This window comes from Colossoma macropomum, unplaced genomic scaffold, assembly GCF_904425465.1.
Source record: "Colossoma macropomum unplaced genomic scaffold, Colossoma_macropomum, whole genome shotgun sequence".
Lineage (NCBI taxonomy): Eukaryota > Metazoa > Chordata > Actinopteri > Characiformes > Serrasalmidae > Colossoma > Colossoma macropomum.
Genome location: NW_023494790.1, coordinates 18,428,471 through 18,444,583, shown reverse-complemented (window position 1 = coordinate 18,444,583; position 16,113 = coordinate 18,428,471). Strand labels below are relative to the sequence as shown.

Sequence of the window (16,113 nt, the reverse complement as noted above, 5' to 3'; positions counted from 1 at the left end):
CACAGAGAGCAAAAGAAAAAAAACACAAGGGTAATTTTGCACCAATTAATATCATTTACACATGTATCTGTCTGCTTATCTATACACATTCCATGCTATTACAAAGTGCCATTAATGACCTGTGTCAAAGTAGCACTTCCTCAATGATTTAGATAAGACCAATTTTTACTAACTTTCCCCAGCAGGTGGCACTATTGTTCAATAAAACCAAATTCCAGGCTTGTTTTTAGTTTTTTAATTACAAAATCATTCAAAGTCCGACTTCTCTACTTCTCAGTTATGCTTCTGAATCACAAGTGAGAGAGACGAACATAAAAGAAACCTTTTTTATTCTGTAATACCATATATAATGCAACAATTGCATATCTTTGGCAAAAAATAAACTTTATAAACATTTTATTAACAGAGGTTAGCTTACAAAACCAAAAGGTTGAGTCTGTCAGACAGACATGGCAGACATATGCGAGCAAACTGATTGGATTGGCAGCTCTGAATTCGTGGGACATACTTAATAATAATGATAATAATAATGATTATAATAATAATAATAATAATAATAATAATATTAGGGAAACAATTATCACTCTCCCGTATCATGAGGTTGCCAGAAGCTGAATCTTTAATTCAATATTACTGGTTTGGGAGAAGCAAGTGCCTGCTTTCATTGCCTTCAAACGTAATACTACAGTTCTGCCCTCCTCTAAACCCTCTCTAATAATACTTGCATTCTGTGTTATCACTATGTACAGATCAAGGGAAATTGGTAGCCTTGGTGAAAGTGGTTGGACAACAACTTCACAACAGTAGGCAGTTTAAAGGGACATTCCATCGATTTTTAAAAATTTCCTCATAATTAAATTGTTAGGATGTAAACAGGGTCATTCAGACGGGTATGATGTGAAGTGCTCCATTCTAGCAAAAAAAATTGTTCACAGTGGTGATAACAGGAACTCAGCATCTGAAGTGTTTAATGCCTCTAAAATGCTACCTCACAGGAAGCTATTACACGAAATGGTTATAGATAAGCTGCCTGGTGCCTGAGACACTGTTTTACAATAATTTTATGAAAAACTTCTGGCCTACAATGCATTTTTAAAATCCACTCATGACAGACAGGTACTTGCAGGGCGCTGTAGGCAAAATCTCCAGATTTTTTTGGATATACCACTATTTTACATTATCAACTTTACAGATAAAAACACAGAAGACACAGTTAGGTTCTCTTGCACGGTAGACACTGCAGCACCTTATTTATATCACCACCATTATTAAAAAAAATAAAATAAAAAAAAGTTTCTCTTCAGTTAACCATTTCACATCAAACTCTGAATGAATACAAGTATTAAATTATGGAGAAATGTTTAAAAAAAAAATCGATGTATACCCCCTTCTAGTAGCCGCTGTGTTAGTAGCTGCTTTTGTTCAATAGGCTCAGTAGTCACGTACCAGTTACTGGCCTGCCAGGTGCAGTGGCTGATTAACATGGTTTAATGTTAACTTAACTAGAAATAAATGGCAATGGTATTTAACTTACTCAGGCAGATTAAAAACCTGAATGCAACCTGAAACCCCTCAAAAAATTGCAGTGGTCAATAGTATCCTTGAGAATTCCAAAGAAATAAAAAAAAATGAGTTTGGACAAAGCGTCCATAAAGTCCAGTATAGGGACAGCACTGTGCTCAGGTCAGATCTACTTTTGGTCAGAAGTATATTCTGATCAGCATGCTGCAGTCATTTCTAACATCGCTCAGCAACTCGGCCACACATTTCAACTTCCTCTCTCATCAGCTCAACTTCCTGTAAGTCTGTTCCCATGACTTCCTCCCAAAAAGAGCTGCAGAAACGTGAGTGTTTTTTCCTCTCTTGGCTGCCTCGGTCTGACCCACAGCCGGTTTTCTACCAGAGTCTCCATTGTCTCTGGTTTCCTCTCAAGCATAGGGAACTCTCTGGAGGTTGTATGTGCAGTGAAGCGCTATGCTACTTCTCACTCAGAAGCAGCAGTTCTCACAGCTCCCACAACTGTCCACTCGGGGGATTTTTTTTTTTTAGCTAGTCTTCTGTGACTGCTCTCAGAGCTCGCACCAGAAACAAGAAGAAGCCCCAGATGCGGGTATTGATGATGATGATGATTATTATTTAAATGGCAGAGAGACTAAGCAACTTAATGAGTTGGAGATACAGAAAGAAGTTGTATCTGCCTCACCGTGTTGTCTCCTATGCTTGCTTTAACGCTAAAGCGACATTACTGTGAACTGGGAGTTAAATCGGTGAACGTGATGGCACATGACTACACTGACTACACAGATAAATGGTGAATAAATACTGAAGTGAATGTGCATGCAAAGAGCAACAGCTTTGCTTTCAGGCTGTTAATCTCCACAACTGCATGACACAATAATCATACTGCTCAGGAGGGCAGGATTACGGCGCTGATCCAATCCAAAGGAGCAGGAAAGTCACATGGTTTTGACATCATAGCTGCGACAGCACGGGGCTCCAGGGGACATGCCATCTTCACCAGACAAAATACAAAAAACAGCAGTACAAAAATAAAATAACTACAAGTATTTAGGTCAACTAATTATTGCATTTATCTTTGTATCGGATTTCGCAACCAAAGTCTTAAGATCCAAAATCAATGGCACTTTCATATTTCTTTTTTCATATTTAGCTTTTTTTTCTCTATGATGAAGCCCAAGCCACTTGGGAGTTTGTGAAATCCATGCATTCATTCTCAGTATAAATAAGTTTGTGTTGTTTTTAGATGTGGAAGCATGCAAATCTCCTCTGGGTTAATCTTTTTTTTTTGTTTTCCAAAGTTCTCACATCCTTTTACTCAAAAGCATAACTTATGTTGGTGGTGGTTTGTTTGAACGTCCATCTTTTCTTTTCTTCCACTCTTTTCTGTACAACAAAAGAAAGTGTCACTATGGCTTTTCTCTCCTGTGTATGTGTTAGTATTGCCTGATTGATGAGATGATAAGGATATTTTGATCCAGGTTTTGAAGGAAAAAAAAAAAAGGAAATCAAACAAACTAACTTCAACGAGAAGGGAACCAGAGGAGAGAGGCCAGACAGGCCACAAGAACAAGTCACATATTAAGGGGTCAAAGGTAAAGGGGTCAGCAGGCTGGGGAATCTGGGCTTCATTTACTGTTGAGCTTTCTGCTCTTGCGTTTTGATGCGCCCAGACTGGTGCAAATGCCAGCCAGGTGCAGGAGAGATCCAGCTGCCTCCTTCAGCTCCTCGTCCACCTCGGGCCTGGACTCTTGTCTGGCCCGCTTCCCTGACGGATGACCCCAGGGTGTGTCATCACTGCTGTGGGCTGGACCCCTTCTCTCTTGCTCCACATGCGCTATCAGACTAGAGACTACAGCCTGGCAGCGAGGCATCTGCTGTGGTGAACGGGAAACAGAGGAGCTGCTGTAGGTGTGGTCCTGTTTTGGGTCCCGACTCACAACTACCAGGTCCCTGCGCGACAGGTCAATGGGCCCCTCTTGATCACCTGATGCAAAGAGATTAAGATAAGAACAACTGGTGTTACAGTAGCTTAAGAGAAACAAAACTATAAATACAAATGATACAAACTCAAAAATGGACAGAAATATCATTCACATACACTGAGTGGCAGTGTGTTGGGCACCCATTTTATCAGGTAAACCTACTACACAGGCGCACTTTGTATGTATACATAATTATTAATTTTAGCCCATCTGCTGCTATGCACAATTAATAATTTATCAACCACTCTTTACCATCAACGTAAAGGGACCAACATGGGACTACTGCTGGCCAGATTGACCAGATCACAAGAGCACAGTGTTGACATGACTTAATGATGTAGCGGCATACATGTTTCCACTCCATCTGATGAAACATCAAGCAGATGAAAATATACACTCAATATATGCATCAACGCTACGTCTGGACTGACATTCCCAGGGGTTTGGTGTGTGATGGCAAAGTGGGAGTGACCAGCCGCTCCTGCTTGCTGTCTCTGAACTGTTAGTACTACAATCATGCACAGTTAATAGAGGGCTGTCAAGCTGTACCGAAAGCTAATAAAGGTTCGAACGCCTTGACACACATTCAACGAGACTCTTGTCTTAAGTACGATGCAAGAGCATAACGTTATCTCTGGAAGAGATAAGAGCAGTTGATGGAAACACTGAATAATTTGTACTTTTTACCGACTCATCAGAAATTCACTTCTAATTTGTGAAACATTTGGATTGAAACCTTGCTTATAGCTCATCTTCTGTCATGCACAATTTCCAACATCCTGTCCAGCCCCTGCTGGTCTGGTCAAAGATGGCATTGCATGGTGAACATTAGCCACTTAGCTTTTTCTTTATTTTTTGGTCCCTGCAGTGTGAAAGAAAAAAAAAAAGCTGTCCCTGTTGGTCAAAGCTGGTAAGGCATGCTAATTGTTAGCTAATCTTTCTTTTTTCATTCCATGGTGGAAAAAATTGAGGGAGAGGACCTTGCTTATAGCTAAAAAAAAGTACCTTGGTTGTAGCTAGAAATATTTTTTGGCTGTTTTGGTATGTAATACATGCAGAAAAAAATAACACAGGGCAACTCTGAAAGGCACTTTCGATTCATTGTTTTTCACCTTATCCTTCAGAGCTTCCATACAACCCAGCAGTAACACAGAGGTTTTTAAAAATGCCGGCTACACTGCTGTGGCTGATACACTCGTACCTGCACCACATACAATACCACACCACTACCATGTTGGTGTTAGCTTACTGCTGTGCAGAGAATGTTCCCCCCAAAATATATGATCAGCTGTGGTCCTATGTTGGTCCCTATTGGCTAGGGAGGATGGTTAACAGGAGGTTGGTTGTGTATAGCAACAGATTTGCTACAGTGATGTAACTGTAAACCTACAAAGTGCACCTATATTGTAGATGTATGTGATAAAATGACCAAAGACTGTAGGTACAAAGTAGGTGTACGTTATGAACTGGCAACTCAGTGTACATGCCTACACTGTGAATATGAAGTCACATTCATGCATAGAAAATAAAACAGATGTAACACAAAAAGAGGAGAGGAGAGAATGGGAGGAGGCAGAATGATGTATGATATCTATATAATGGTGTTCTCTTACATGGGTCAATGTTCTGCTCAGAGGCAGACTTTAAGAGCATCATTGCAGTGGCAGCATCAAAATCAGATTCTGAAAAGAGAAAGAAACATTGGATGGACACAGGTTTCAACTGTCAGTGCACTAGACTGAGTGATCGTGTGTGTGTGTGTGTGTGTGTGTGAGTGAATGAGTCACTTGAAGCCAGAGCGATCCCTCATTACAAAAGCACCAGTGCCTTGGTTGTCAAGGCTACAAAATACAGGAGAGAGATGGCATTTGCGCGCAGTGTGGACCGGCAGAGGATGAACTGAACAAAAGGAGCCGAGATGAGTGATATGCTTAAATGTGTAATGATACATTTGCTAATGGTGTGTGAAGGATATGACCCGCTTTAAGTCCTCCAGAACAGAACTAATGCACTGAGGCGCAGTAGTTAAGTCCTCTTACCTTTCGTAGAGTAGCCCTGCTCCAGGGTGAACAGGTGACGAGGAGGAGATGAGGCACTACGGGGAAAGCAAGAGGCAGGTATTACTTACACAGTATACAATATAGCACACTGCACAATGCTGACACAGTTGCTTTAGACAGGCGTGGTAAATACCAGGGGTGTAAATCTCTGACCTTACAATAATTCAGTTCAATAAGCGTTCTCCACATTTTCTCCACAATTCAATTAGATTATTTTGGTGTGATTCAAACAGACTTTTAAAAATACCCTGAATACACAAATGAGACTGGAATTACTGTTTACACAGTAATGGAATGGACTTTTTGTACAAATACACAGCGTTTTGGAATGAACCTCTTCATACATAAACCTAAGAATTTTGCTTTTGCCAGTAAATTAGCATAGCAAATAGCAAATATATTATCATAACAATTACAGTTCATTTATTATATTCCAAATCCCATCATACCCTTCAAAACTGTGCATTAGTAATAAAAAAAAAACGAATTATTGCTATTTGGACAATTTATTCCAAAGTGAACAACTGGAAATGAAAGGTATGGAATAACAGTGGCTGTCAATACCATTCCTCTTCAAAAGCTACAGGTTGAATGTACCTGGGAGGAGAGGCAGGTGGGGTGTACAAGGCATGTGCATTTGGGAAATGCTGTTTCTTCAGGGCTTGCATCAGAGTGGGCCGGAACTCAGGATGAACACACCACAGAGAGCCTTTCCCATTGGTCTGAATGAAAGAGGGGGAGGGGTTTAAATTCCAAGAAACCAGTCTGACATCAGCAAGCTAAGATTGGGACAGAGCTTTCAGGAAGCACTATGACTAGATTTCGTTGTGTGGTTTATTCACATAACCGCACACCTGCTCCACAACAACAGGCTACAGCTATATTTTTTGTTGTGAGGCTCAATCATACATAATATTTATACATACTTCAAAAGCCACAAACCATTCTCAGGCAGCACAACAGAACAGAACAGATCTTTACAGCATTTGCCTCTGTGTGCATATGTGTCTGGACATGTGAGGGCACATTCTGGTGTGTGTTCATAAAACAGGCTCATCACCTCTTTGAGGTGTGGTCCTGCAGGGGTGATATGACCTTGACTCAAATCACCAGCCGTGCTCATAAACAGGAAAGAGGAAACATCGCCATGGCAACAGACACCAGGCTGCTCCATATGAAACCCACAGATTCACACACTCACACAGACACATGTTAAAGCAACACATTATCAAGGCATTTTGCTTTCTTCAGTTCACACCAAAATGAAATGAAAGTTCAGCTCTCCTGCACCTCTGCTCAATGGTTAATTGAATGTGCTTGCTAAATTGCTATCGCTCCTCTATATTCTATATTAAGGGTCACAAATCTTATCTGCAAAAGAGCACTGTGGCTGCAAGTTTTCATTCCAACCAAGCAAGAACACACATATAACTGAACAACTGTTTGAAGACTGAGCTGAACTAATTAAGTGTAACTGGAGCAAAAACCTGTAGCCACACCAGCCCTTTGTATTTAAGACCTCTGCCTTATGTGGTTCCTAAACAGTAAGGTCCATTTAGTAGAAAAGGGGTGACCAAGTCTCGTCCTGGAGATCTACGACCCTGCACAGTGTAGCAAGAAACCTAATTAAAAACACCTGATCCAGGTAATGAAGGCATCCAGAGGCATCTGAATATTTGAGCCAGGTATGTTGGATATTTACTCTCCAGGGTAGTAGATATCCAAGCCAGGACTGGGCACCCGATCATGCTTATTTCCCTCTGTGGTCCTCTTACCTTCCCTAGGCTTCGCTCAACCTTGCGGAAGCACTTGTTTAGGGACAGGTTGTGGCGCACCGAGTTCTTCCAGCCAGTGGGGGCACTAGAGAAATAAGGGAAGTGTTCCAGAATCCAGCCATAGATGTCTTTTACAGGAAGAGATTTGCTAGGAGACTGCTCAATAGCCATGTAGATGAGAAGCGAGAAGGAAAAAGGGGGCTTCGATTTGAGGGGATCTCTTTCACTGCCTGGACTTCCGGATGAAACAGAAGAAGAGGAGGATGAGGACAAACTGTGGCCATGGGGTGAGCTAATACTGCCCTCAATGTCAAACAAAGGCCCACTGCAGGACTGTGCTTCAGGTCCTCCCAGAGTGAAGTTCTGCAGGAGATTCTCATGGAGCCAGTTCAGATTGGTTAACTCATCGTCCTCAGGCTCCGCCCTAGACACACCCGCCACTCCGGTAGGGCCAATCCGGTCCAGGCTAGTGGCCATAGGGCTGGAGGCGCTTTCTGCTTCTGGGAGAGTCCCTGCTCCACACACACCCTGAGATCCTGGAGATTCAGCTTTCTTATCTGGAGACATGCCGATTATTGGACCCATCAAACCAAGAGGATCTATGGAGGCAAACACATGTGTTAATGAGATTCCAGTTTACAGACAAAAGGGAAAATAGACTGACAGCAGGGTTACCATTTATAATTCATTTATACAAGTCATTAAATGGTCTTTGCAATTAGTTAACTGTAAGGGTTCATGAATTTCAGTGATGAGATAAATCACTGGTGTTTGCTTCACTCAAAAAATCTTTGGTGTTTCTGTGTGATGTGGCCTTCTTCATTCAAATGGTCATATGGCATACAGGGTGTAAGTTTTGATACAGTAATAAACATGGAAAATGAACATTTGTTTTACAGTGTATTTAAAAATAAAATTGTATCTACTATTCCCTCATTGTTTTCTTTTAAGTGTCTCTTATTTAGTGTCTTATGTGTAAACCACTGTCAATGACCAAAACTAATCTGGATACATGCTATCAGAGTGCTTGTGTGATTTTTTTATTTCTTTTCTTTTTCGTATTAGACTGCAAACTGCTTATTTTACACCCTATTAAATGGTGTACAATAACTGAACAGTATTCAAGGCATACCTCTGACCCTAACCATGGAAGGTATGGATTGAGGCTGGGGCTACAAAATCAAATTTGAGATAATCCAAAATTCTTTTAAGGAACCCTACGAGATCATCTGATATTTTGCCATTTTAACCTGATTTGTCACTGGACACTGTCAGCCGTTACGCCTATCTTCTGCTCTCCTTGCCCTCTCCTTTCTTAGGAGAATTGAGAGGCTCTTGAGAGGATTCTCAAGACAAAGTTAAGGGCCTCTCAGGAGTCTACTTGAGTGCCTGAAAGGACTGTGATCCTCTCCTTCTGTTCGCAACAACACATTGGGTGTGTATTCAGCAGAAAAGCCTTGCAGATCGAAGCCGTGTAGAAACACAGCACGAAACCCTGCGCCTGCATTCATGGCTCAGTAATGCCCTCTGCAAAACCGAGCGACAGAGAAGGACAAAGAGGTTGTGTGAGAGCCAGGCCACATCTCCCTGGTCATGGCCACAGGCAGCGAGGCGGCCCCAGACAGCCTGGAGGAACAGGAAGCCCCTGGAGTCCTGGAGAGAGACAACAGCCCAAGCAGACCAATCAGAGCACTGCTCAGATGCAGACTAAATGGCTTCCTCTGATGGACAGCCACGGAAATCACAAAGAATACACTGATGAATAAATAATCAGCTCAAGCAAAGGAGGTCTGGCTGCCGGGGAAAAGTGACTGCCTCTCTTCTCTTCCTACCGGTACAACCACTCAAATGAGCCACTGCCATGGAAACCATACAGTACATCAATAAATAAATAATCACCTAAAGTGCTGCTCTGAATCTTTCTCTCTCTCTCTTTCTCTAGCCTACCTATCTCCTTCACTCTGTCCATCTCCGTGTCTATCTCACTCTCTTTGGAAAATGGAGCAGGGGAGAAGGAAAGGGGAGGGGTGCTTCTTCCTCTTTCAAGACTTTTTTTTCTAAAACACCCTAGACACAAGTAAAAAAAACCTCTTCCTGTTCATGTGAGAAACTCTTGTTGTTGACAAAATAATCAGCTAGAGCAGAGCATGAGAAAACTTATTTTCAGTTGATTACTCAGACTCAAGGCTAAGTACTCAGAATCTTGGTTTAAACTTAGACATTGCCTCTTATGGGGGAAAAGGGGTACTTCAGTTTTTCCCTTTCCCCCCATAAAGAGCAATACAATAGCAGCTTATTCAGGCAAATGCATATTGTAAAGAACACATACCCTGGAAAATATAGTTTAAAAATAAAAGTGATTGGTGTATTATGTAAACATCGCTTCAAAACATATTCACTCCCCGGTCCATATATTTCACATATAGACACTAAGCTGCAAATACAGCTAGTTTTGAATTTGAAAACCAACACATTTATGTAAATCTGCCTATTCAGCGAACAACAGTTTATCTCTGCCCATTTACATTAAAGTTTTAAGCAGTGTTTCAGGCCTGACAATGCAGGGCAGCCAATCGGTCTTCACATATATCAGTCTTAAAAGCACAGTAAATTAAACAGCCTAAATGATAAATTTGGTTGGAAAATTGTCAAATAAAATTAATTATGACTGTTTTCACTACACAAACCAACACAAGTATCATATATTACCCTCAGGGGGGGCAGACTACAAGAAAAATGTAGGATATGTTTTTATTGGATGCCCTGCTTTCCCTGTCTCTGCTCTGATCCCGGCATCACACACTGGCTCTCATTAACCTCCATTAGCAAGACAAAGCCAACCTGCTCCTGCAAGCTCATCAGCACATCTACAAGCTCTCCATCCACAAAAAGAGACAGTGCTAATGACAGCACTCAATGGTCCACAGCCACTTCAAACACAAACACACACATTGTCTACGGGTGGAGCAGTTTCAAAACACACACACACACGCTCATTTGAATAGCCAACTTATGGGCATGGAACTTTCCAACAAATGCAACCACAAAAGCAAGGCCTTGCTGTTTTTTTTGTGGCTATAAATAAGAATTGCAGTCAAAGGCAGTCAGTTATGTTCTTCCATTCTAACAGTATTTAAGTAAAATCCAACAACATTGAAAGTATTGCTGGTCTATCACTTCCCAGAGGAAAAAACCTTTCTTAAATAAATGTATTTTCTAAAAATATCCAACATCCACCTATTCCCCCTCTCGTCATCCAGCTCTGACGGCCTAATTTCCATCAATGTTTAAGAGAGGATTAATGCAACGCTGAACTGCTTCTTTTACTCAGGGCTGGGGAAGCAATTGCTCGCTGGTAATAAAACAGCATGACGACACTCTGCGTGAAAAGTGCACTGCGTGGCCCAGCATGTCTAATCAGCCCACCTCAGCCAGCGGGTCTTTGCGAGAAACTCTTGCAGGAAAGATTTTCTGTTCTGCACGTTCTTATCGCTGTCAGAACTGGGCTGCAGAGCATCAGGCATGAGTCATTGGCTCCTGGTGTTTCAGTAGAGCGCTGAGAGAGTTGATCTGACAGCCCAGCAGGAAGGTCACCTACCCTCATTACACAGCAGCTGGAGATTAATAACTGCTATTGATACCAAAACTTTTTCACTTACAAATCCATCCTGGATTTAGATATTCTCTTTGGCACGGTCCCTGACACCGGGGAGGTGTCTGACAGAAACTAATGGATCTGTCGCCTTTCTTATGAAAAATTCTGCAAAGAATTCTGACAAACTTTGAAACTACACTTAGTGGCGTTACATTTACCCCTCACTGCCTCGTACAACACAAAGTCTCAGTTGTTGATGATTTGTTTAGGGTCCTGTTTCCCACAACACGTGGTTACGTTTCAGAATCCAAGCTACTTAGCCATATTCAGAAGAAAGTGCTCCGGAATCTGAAAAGCTGTAATCCTAAACCTCAAGGATACTGTGTCAAAATGAGTTGGATTTCTTTTTTAGGAGAAGGCCAAATATTACAAAAAAACAACAACAAAAACATTTAGAGTGCAGAACTTAAATTATGCCTTGTGCTCCTAGTAGGTTGCATTCACTGACATGAACTGGAATTTTAATTCATAAGGAGGTCAACTGCTGCTAAAGTTTTGACTTGAAGGTAATTTCAACTGTATATATTTTTGCTTAATTAAATTTGTTGAGCACAAATATCTCAATGACCCAAAATAAAGTAAAACAAAAGTGATAGAAATAAAAGAAAGCTGAAGAACTATTACTGCAAATGAGCATAATTTCAAGACATGCCAATGTAACTCAATAACTAGCACCCATGTATCAACAGGACAGTGCAAAAGCTATTTCTAGACACATTTCCTGTGGCACATAAACATTCTTAAGTACACAAATATAGCACACAGTCGTAGTGCATGCTGTCCCACCAGCGTGCTGCCTGCTTCCCATCCTGTGTCACTCTCACACTCTGCCATCTCAATTAAACACACCCAGTTTATTCAGGCAGGAGTGACCTAAACAATGGAGACCATTGTAACCAGGGTGACACAGGGGCTACAGGGCTGGGGCTGGACCTTTGCATCAAGGCACCGCTTAACATTAGCATCACTGTTAATGGGCAGAGGGGCCCTGATGGCCCTGCCGGCTGCTCTAAAGACCTAAATCCTTCAGAGGGAAAGAGAGAGATGGTAGAGAAAGGGAGAAGACTGAGTACTCCAGGCTGAGCTGAGGGAGGGTGGGGGTTGGGGGCGCGTTCGGGGGGCGACGCTACCTAGTCAAACTTGGGGGCTCACATTTGCAACTGAAATCCAGAGCAGCGCCTATATTTGATTACCACGCCCCAGTGTCACCACGTAGCCATGGCAACCAAAGCGTTCCAGCCTCCTGGGGATGTGAGTTGCACCTCTCGGTCTGTCGCTGAGGGCACGAGAAACAAAAAGAGGCTAACTGCAGATGAGAAATATGTGCAGCTGGGCCATAACGAGAAGATGGGAGGAGGAGGGGTCTCCAGACAAAGGACACAGTCGTTACTCGTTGAAAGCTAGGACACAAGTCAGGCTTGCTTGTTGAGTTGTGATGTGTTTTGGAAGTGCAAAATGGTTCACTTACATAAGTACCATGCAAGAGCGTTAAAAAGACATTCATTCATATTGCATTTTGACAAGCCAAAGCACTTCTTTAATATGAAAGACTGGAGTTATGACTACAGCCACCAAATGGCTATATTTGATAAAGAGCTTGATACACTTTTTTCCAAGGATCCTTACCCCATCTAGAAAAAGAGAGGTGTAATAATTCAAAGATGTGGGTGATTCAGCCTTTGATTTAGAGGTGATAGTTTTTCAGCAACCACAATGGAGAATGTTAAACTAAATCCCCCACTCTGCATTTTTCAGTCACTGAGAGAAAGAACAAGAACACCAGAACATATCTGTCATTGTGAGAGTCATAATGAGACTAATTAATTTCCCAGCCTGGTGTCAGGAGAGCAGCAATAAGCAAGGGATCATTTGCTGTGCCCTACAAGAGCCCTCCAGAGAGCAGCAATAAAGAGGCGGCTATCGCGCTGTTCATTAATCCAGCATGGGAGTCAGGTCTTGAGAAAAACACACTGGACAAATCCCTTTCTGAACCAATTGGCATTGCCATAAGAACATGGACTCGGTGATGATGATCAAAATCTTTGAGCTGTTGAACTGATGGACAGACGTGGATGTCCTTTCAGTGATGAAATTAGCTCAATGATGGCCAAATAAGTAAACTTAACCAAAGCGTAGAGGTGTAACAACACGTGTCATACTGTAACATACTGCACTGTATTACCGTATCAGGACTAGTATGTTAGCTCATGGCTTGTACGTCACTCTGAGGCTAACATATTTGTTCATGGCTATTGATTGTAGCACTAAAACATCTCTTTTGTTTGAGGTTTATACGCTACTAAGAAATCAAGGGCCTGGCTCATGCAGCACGTTCTACTAAGACAGGACTCTGGACTAAGTTTTAGCTTCACAAAACAACAAATGCAGTCATGGTTAACTCATTTTATGATCATGGTTAACCTTCTCTGATAACACAGGAATAGACATTGGAGCTATGATAAATCCTGGTGCGCATGCACATGAAAGCAAAAGGTTTATGACAAACAGCCGATCACATGAAACATGAGGAGGAGTAGAGAGGCTTATTTTTCAAAGAAGGAAAATGAAGTCATACTACATAAATATGTAGAAAGTATTAATTATAGGTAGTAGTACTATCATCACAGACACCATGTTAGTGCTTATTGGAGTAATAACTGCTTTACATACTTGATATCTATGCTTTCTCTGCTGAGAAGTGACATTTTTCATGTAATTGATGTCACAAACATCACTAAGGAAAAAAGTGACCCCAAAAGTACCGGAGGTGTCCACTTCTATCAGAAGGCTCTCCGTGTTTGGTCCAAGAGCTGTTTATGATCTGAAATCCCAAACTTAACCTGTCCCTGGAGCAGGTTAGGTGTGCAGTCTACTTTGTCGAGGTGATGTGACCTCAACGTGAAAATTTAGGGTTAGATTGAACTAAGTATAAAGTTAGCTGGAATCTTGCTTTCTGAGGCTTAAGTCTGAAAGGATCAGGCAAAACTCTACAGTACCCAAATATTGTACTTTTACAGTGCTAAATAATCGAATAAACATTTTCTGGCATTTCTGTTGGAAAAAGGTACTGAATTGAGACACTTCATATCGTACTGAAGTGAAACATGACTTTCATGAGTTGTTACCAAACAGTGCCATTGATCAGCAAGACTATCATGAAGAATCCACACTAACCTAGACCAGCACTGAACTCTAGGGCCTCCTGCACTGCCCGGGTGAAGTGACCAACTCTGTATGTGGGTGTTTGTGTGTTTACAGAGCGGGCTGTTGAAGTGGATACTCTCTCGGCCATGAAAGCAGAACTCTCAACGCGCTGGTCATGTGACAGGAGTTGCCTGCTCGTCCTGCCCAGCTATGAGCTCCTTCTGACCACGTGTCAGTGTCACTCATACGCACATAATCAGGCCAGCCTGCCGGATACGCTGCCTGCTCGAGCGGACAGCACATTTTGTTATCAAGAGCTCAGTTTCACCTTCACTTTAAAATGCCGTGTGGGAATGAAAGGCCACCGATGTTAGACAACCACACGAATAGGGAAACAAAAAGTAACAATAGCAGCCCCCACCCTCCACTCTCCTCTTACATAGTCGCCCTAGATTCTCACCACTCGAAACAAAATGGACAGCACTGTAACCTTCACTAATAACCTTTCAGATATACAACCCTACCCCCTTTTTCAGTGGTATTCTCGTGTCTGCTCCACGGACGTGCTATTCAGCTTTCTGAATAGATGATGAGTCAACAAAATAAAGTAGCTAAAGTACTTAAACGTGAAGACTTCCATCGACCACCTTGGCGCACACTGAACCATAACCCACCGTTAAGTGTTCAGTAAACGATATGTGTATAGGTGTGACTCTCAAAAAGGACAAAAACATACAAAACAAAACAAAAATAATAACAGCAGCCGAAAGCTCTGGGACCAGGTGGAGCTAAGCTAAGCTAGCTCCCGTAGCATAAGGGCTAATGCGTGGCTTCTTCAGAGAAACGGCGCTCAGTTCGCGTTAAAATACCTTCTGCTGAATATCATTCTTTGTCTGAACGCTATCGAAATATATACGTGCGTATTTAAAACACATTTAAATGTACAGTTTCATTTTTGTTGCTGACTGACTGAACGTGTTGTGTAAGCTTAAAGGCAAAGCGTGTGCATTCCACTGAGTCAACTTAGTTAAGGCGAGCTAGCTGGATCACATGGTCCGAAATTCGGGTGATTCTTTTTTTCTTACGGTGAAACAAAACAGAAGTAAAATCGCTCGGTAACGTTACACACACTCCAGAAGGAAAGTACACCGAATAAACACCGAGCTGAGCACTTGAATATTCGCCGAAGCCCGCAGTTAACTGTGAGGGGTTTATATATCACAGGTTATGTTGTCGTTGTGTGAAACGTGTTATTCGGAGCAGCCTGTGTCGAAACTGACAGGCTCACATTTATCAGAGGAGAAATGAAGAGACGTTCACTTACACTCGTGCATTCTAAGGTCGTGTCCGCCGACGGAGCCTCGCTGCGTTCATGCAGTCGTCTTCTCTTTCTCTCTCGTGTTGTGCTGTGTGTCTGTGTGTGTGTGAGTGCGTGAATGTGTGTGTGTGTGTGTGTGTCAAAAGATCAGCAGCTGCTTCCTCCATGCACGCAGCGCGGCGCAGAGATCACGCTGCACAGCAACGCTACCATACTCCCCCCGCCGTCGCCAAGGCAACAGGGCCACTTCAGCCAATCACAGCGCTGCTCTCCGATCTCCCCTGACAACTGCCGCAGCGCGGTAGCACTTTTTTTTTTTTAGCAAACCTAAGCGATCGCTGTCCGCCGTTCACTCCATGTTGGCACCACGCTTTACCGCTTCTTTTTTACCTTACGCTTTGTAAAGTTTTAATATTAATTTTCATCGTACATTAGCGGACCCGGCCATATCGACATACCAGCCAGCAGAAATACAGTTAAATCGGGCCGTGTGACGTCACGCGCTCCGCGGTCACGTCTGTCGCTTTTCTTGCTAAATTCTTTATTCACAAATTTAAATTCAGTAAGAAGTGGCCTTATATTGTTGTTCCACATCTTGGAATCCAAACACTATATTATGGCAGTCGAAATTTTGAAGAAGAAAAAGGCTATAAAAACT

At 42.2% G+C, this 16,113-nt stretch overlaps 1 protein-coding gene across 2 annotated transcripts; it reads right to left on the bottom strand.

Moving 5' to 3' along the window:
• Window positions 1-312: 312 nt before the first annotated feature.
• foxn2b (forkhead box N2b) lies at window positions 313-15,624 on the bottom strand. Of its 2 annotated transcripts, XM_036572431.1 has the most exons (7): window positions 15,462-15,619; window positions 8,589-8,991; window positions 7,339-7,937; window positions 6,161-6,285; window positions 5,543-5,598; window positions 5,117-5,185; window positions 313-3,505 (listed from the first exon to the last, which is right to left on the bottom strand). In XM_036572431.1, the coding sequence occupies exons 3-7, from the start codon at window positions 7,921-7,923 to the stop codon at window positions 3,147-3,149; spliced, it is 1,194 nt and encodes a 397-aa protein (XP_036428324.1). In that variant the 5' UTR covers window positions 7,924-7,937; window positions 8,589-8,991; window positions 15,462-15,619; the 3' UTR covers window positions 313-3,146. The 2 variants fall into 2 exon arrangements, with proteins under 2 accessions (XP_036428324.1, XP_036428323.1); XM_036572430.1 differs by lacking the exon at window positions 8,589-8,991 and having other exon boundaries at window positions 15,462-15,624.
• Window positions 15,625-16,113: the final 489 nt, after the last annotated feature.

Coding starts and splice junctions, on each gene's coding strand:
- foxn2b (XM_036572430.1), bottom strand. Junction 6,286..7,338: donor TTGAGCGAAGCCTAGGGAAG/GTAAGAGGACCA, acceptor TCTTTCATTCAG/ACCAATGGGAAAGGCTCTCT. Junction 5,186..5,542: donor GCAGGGCTACTCTACGAAAG/GTAAGAGGACTT, acceptor TTCTCTTTTCAG/AATCTGATTTTGATGCTGCC.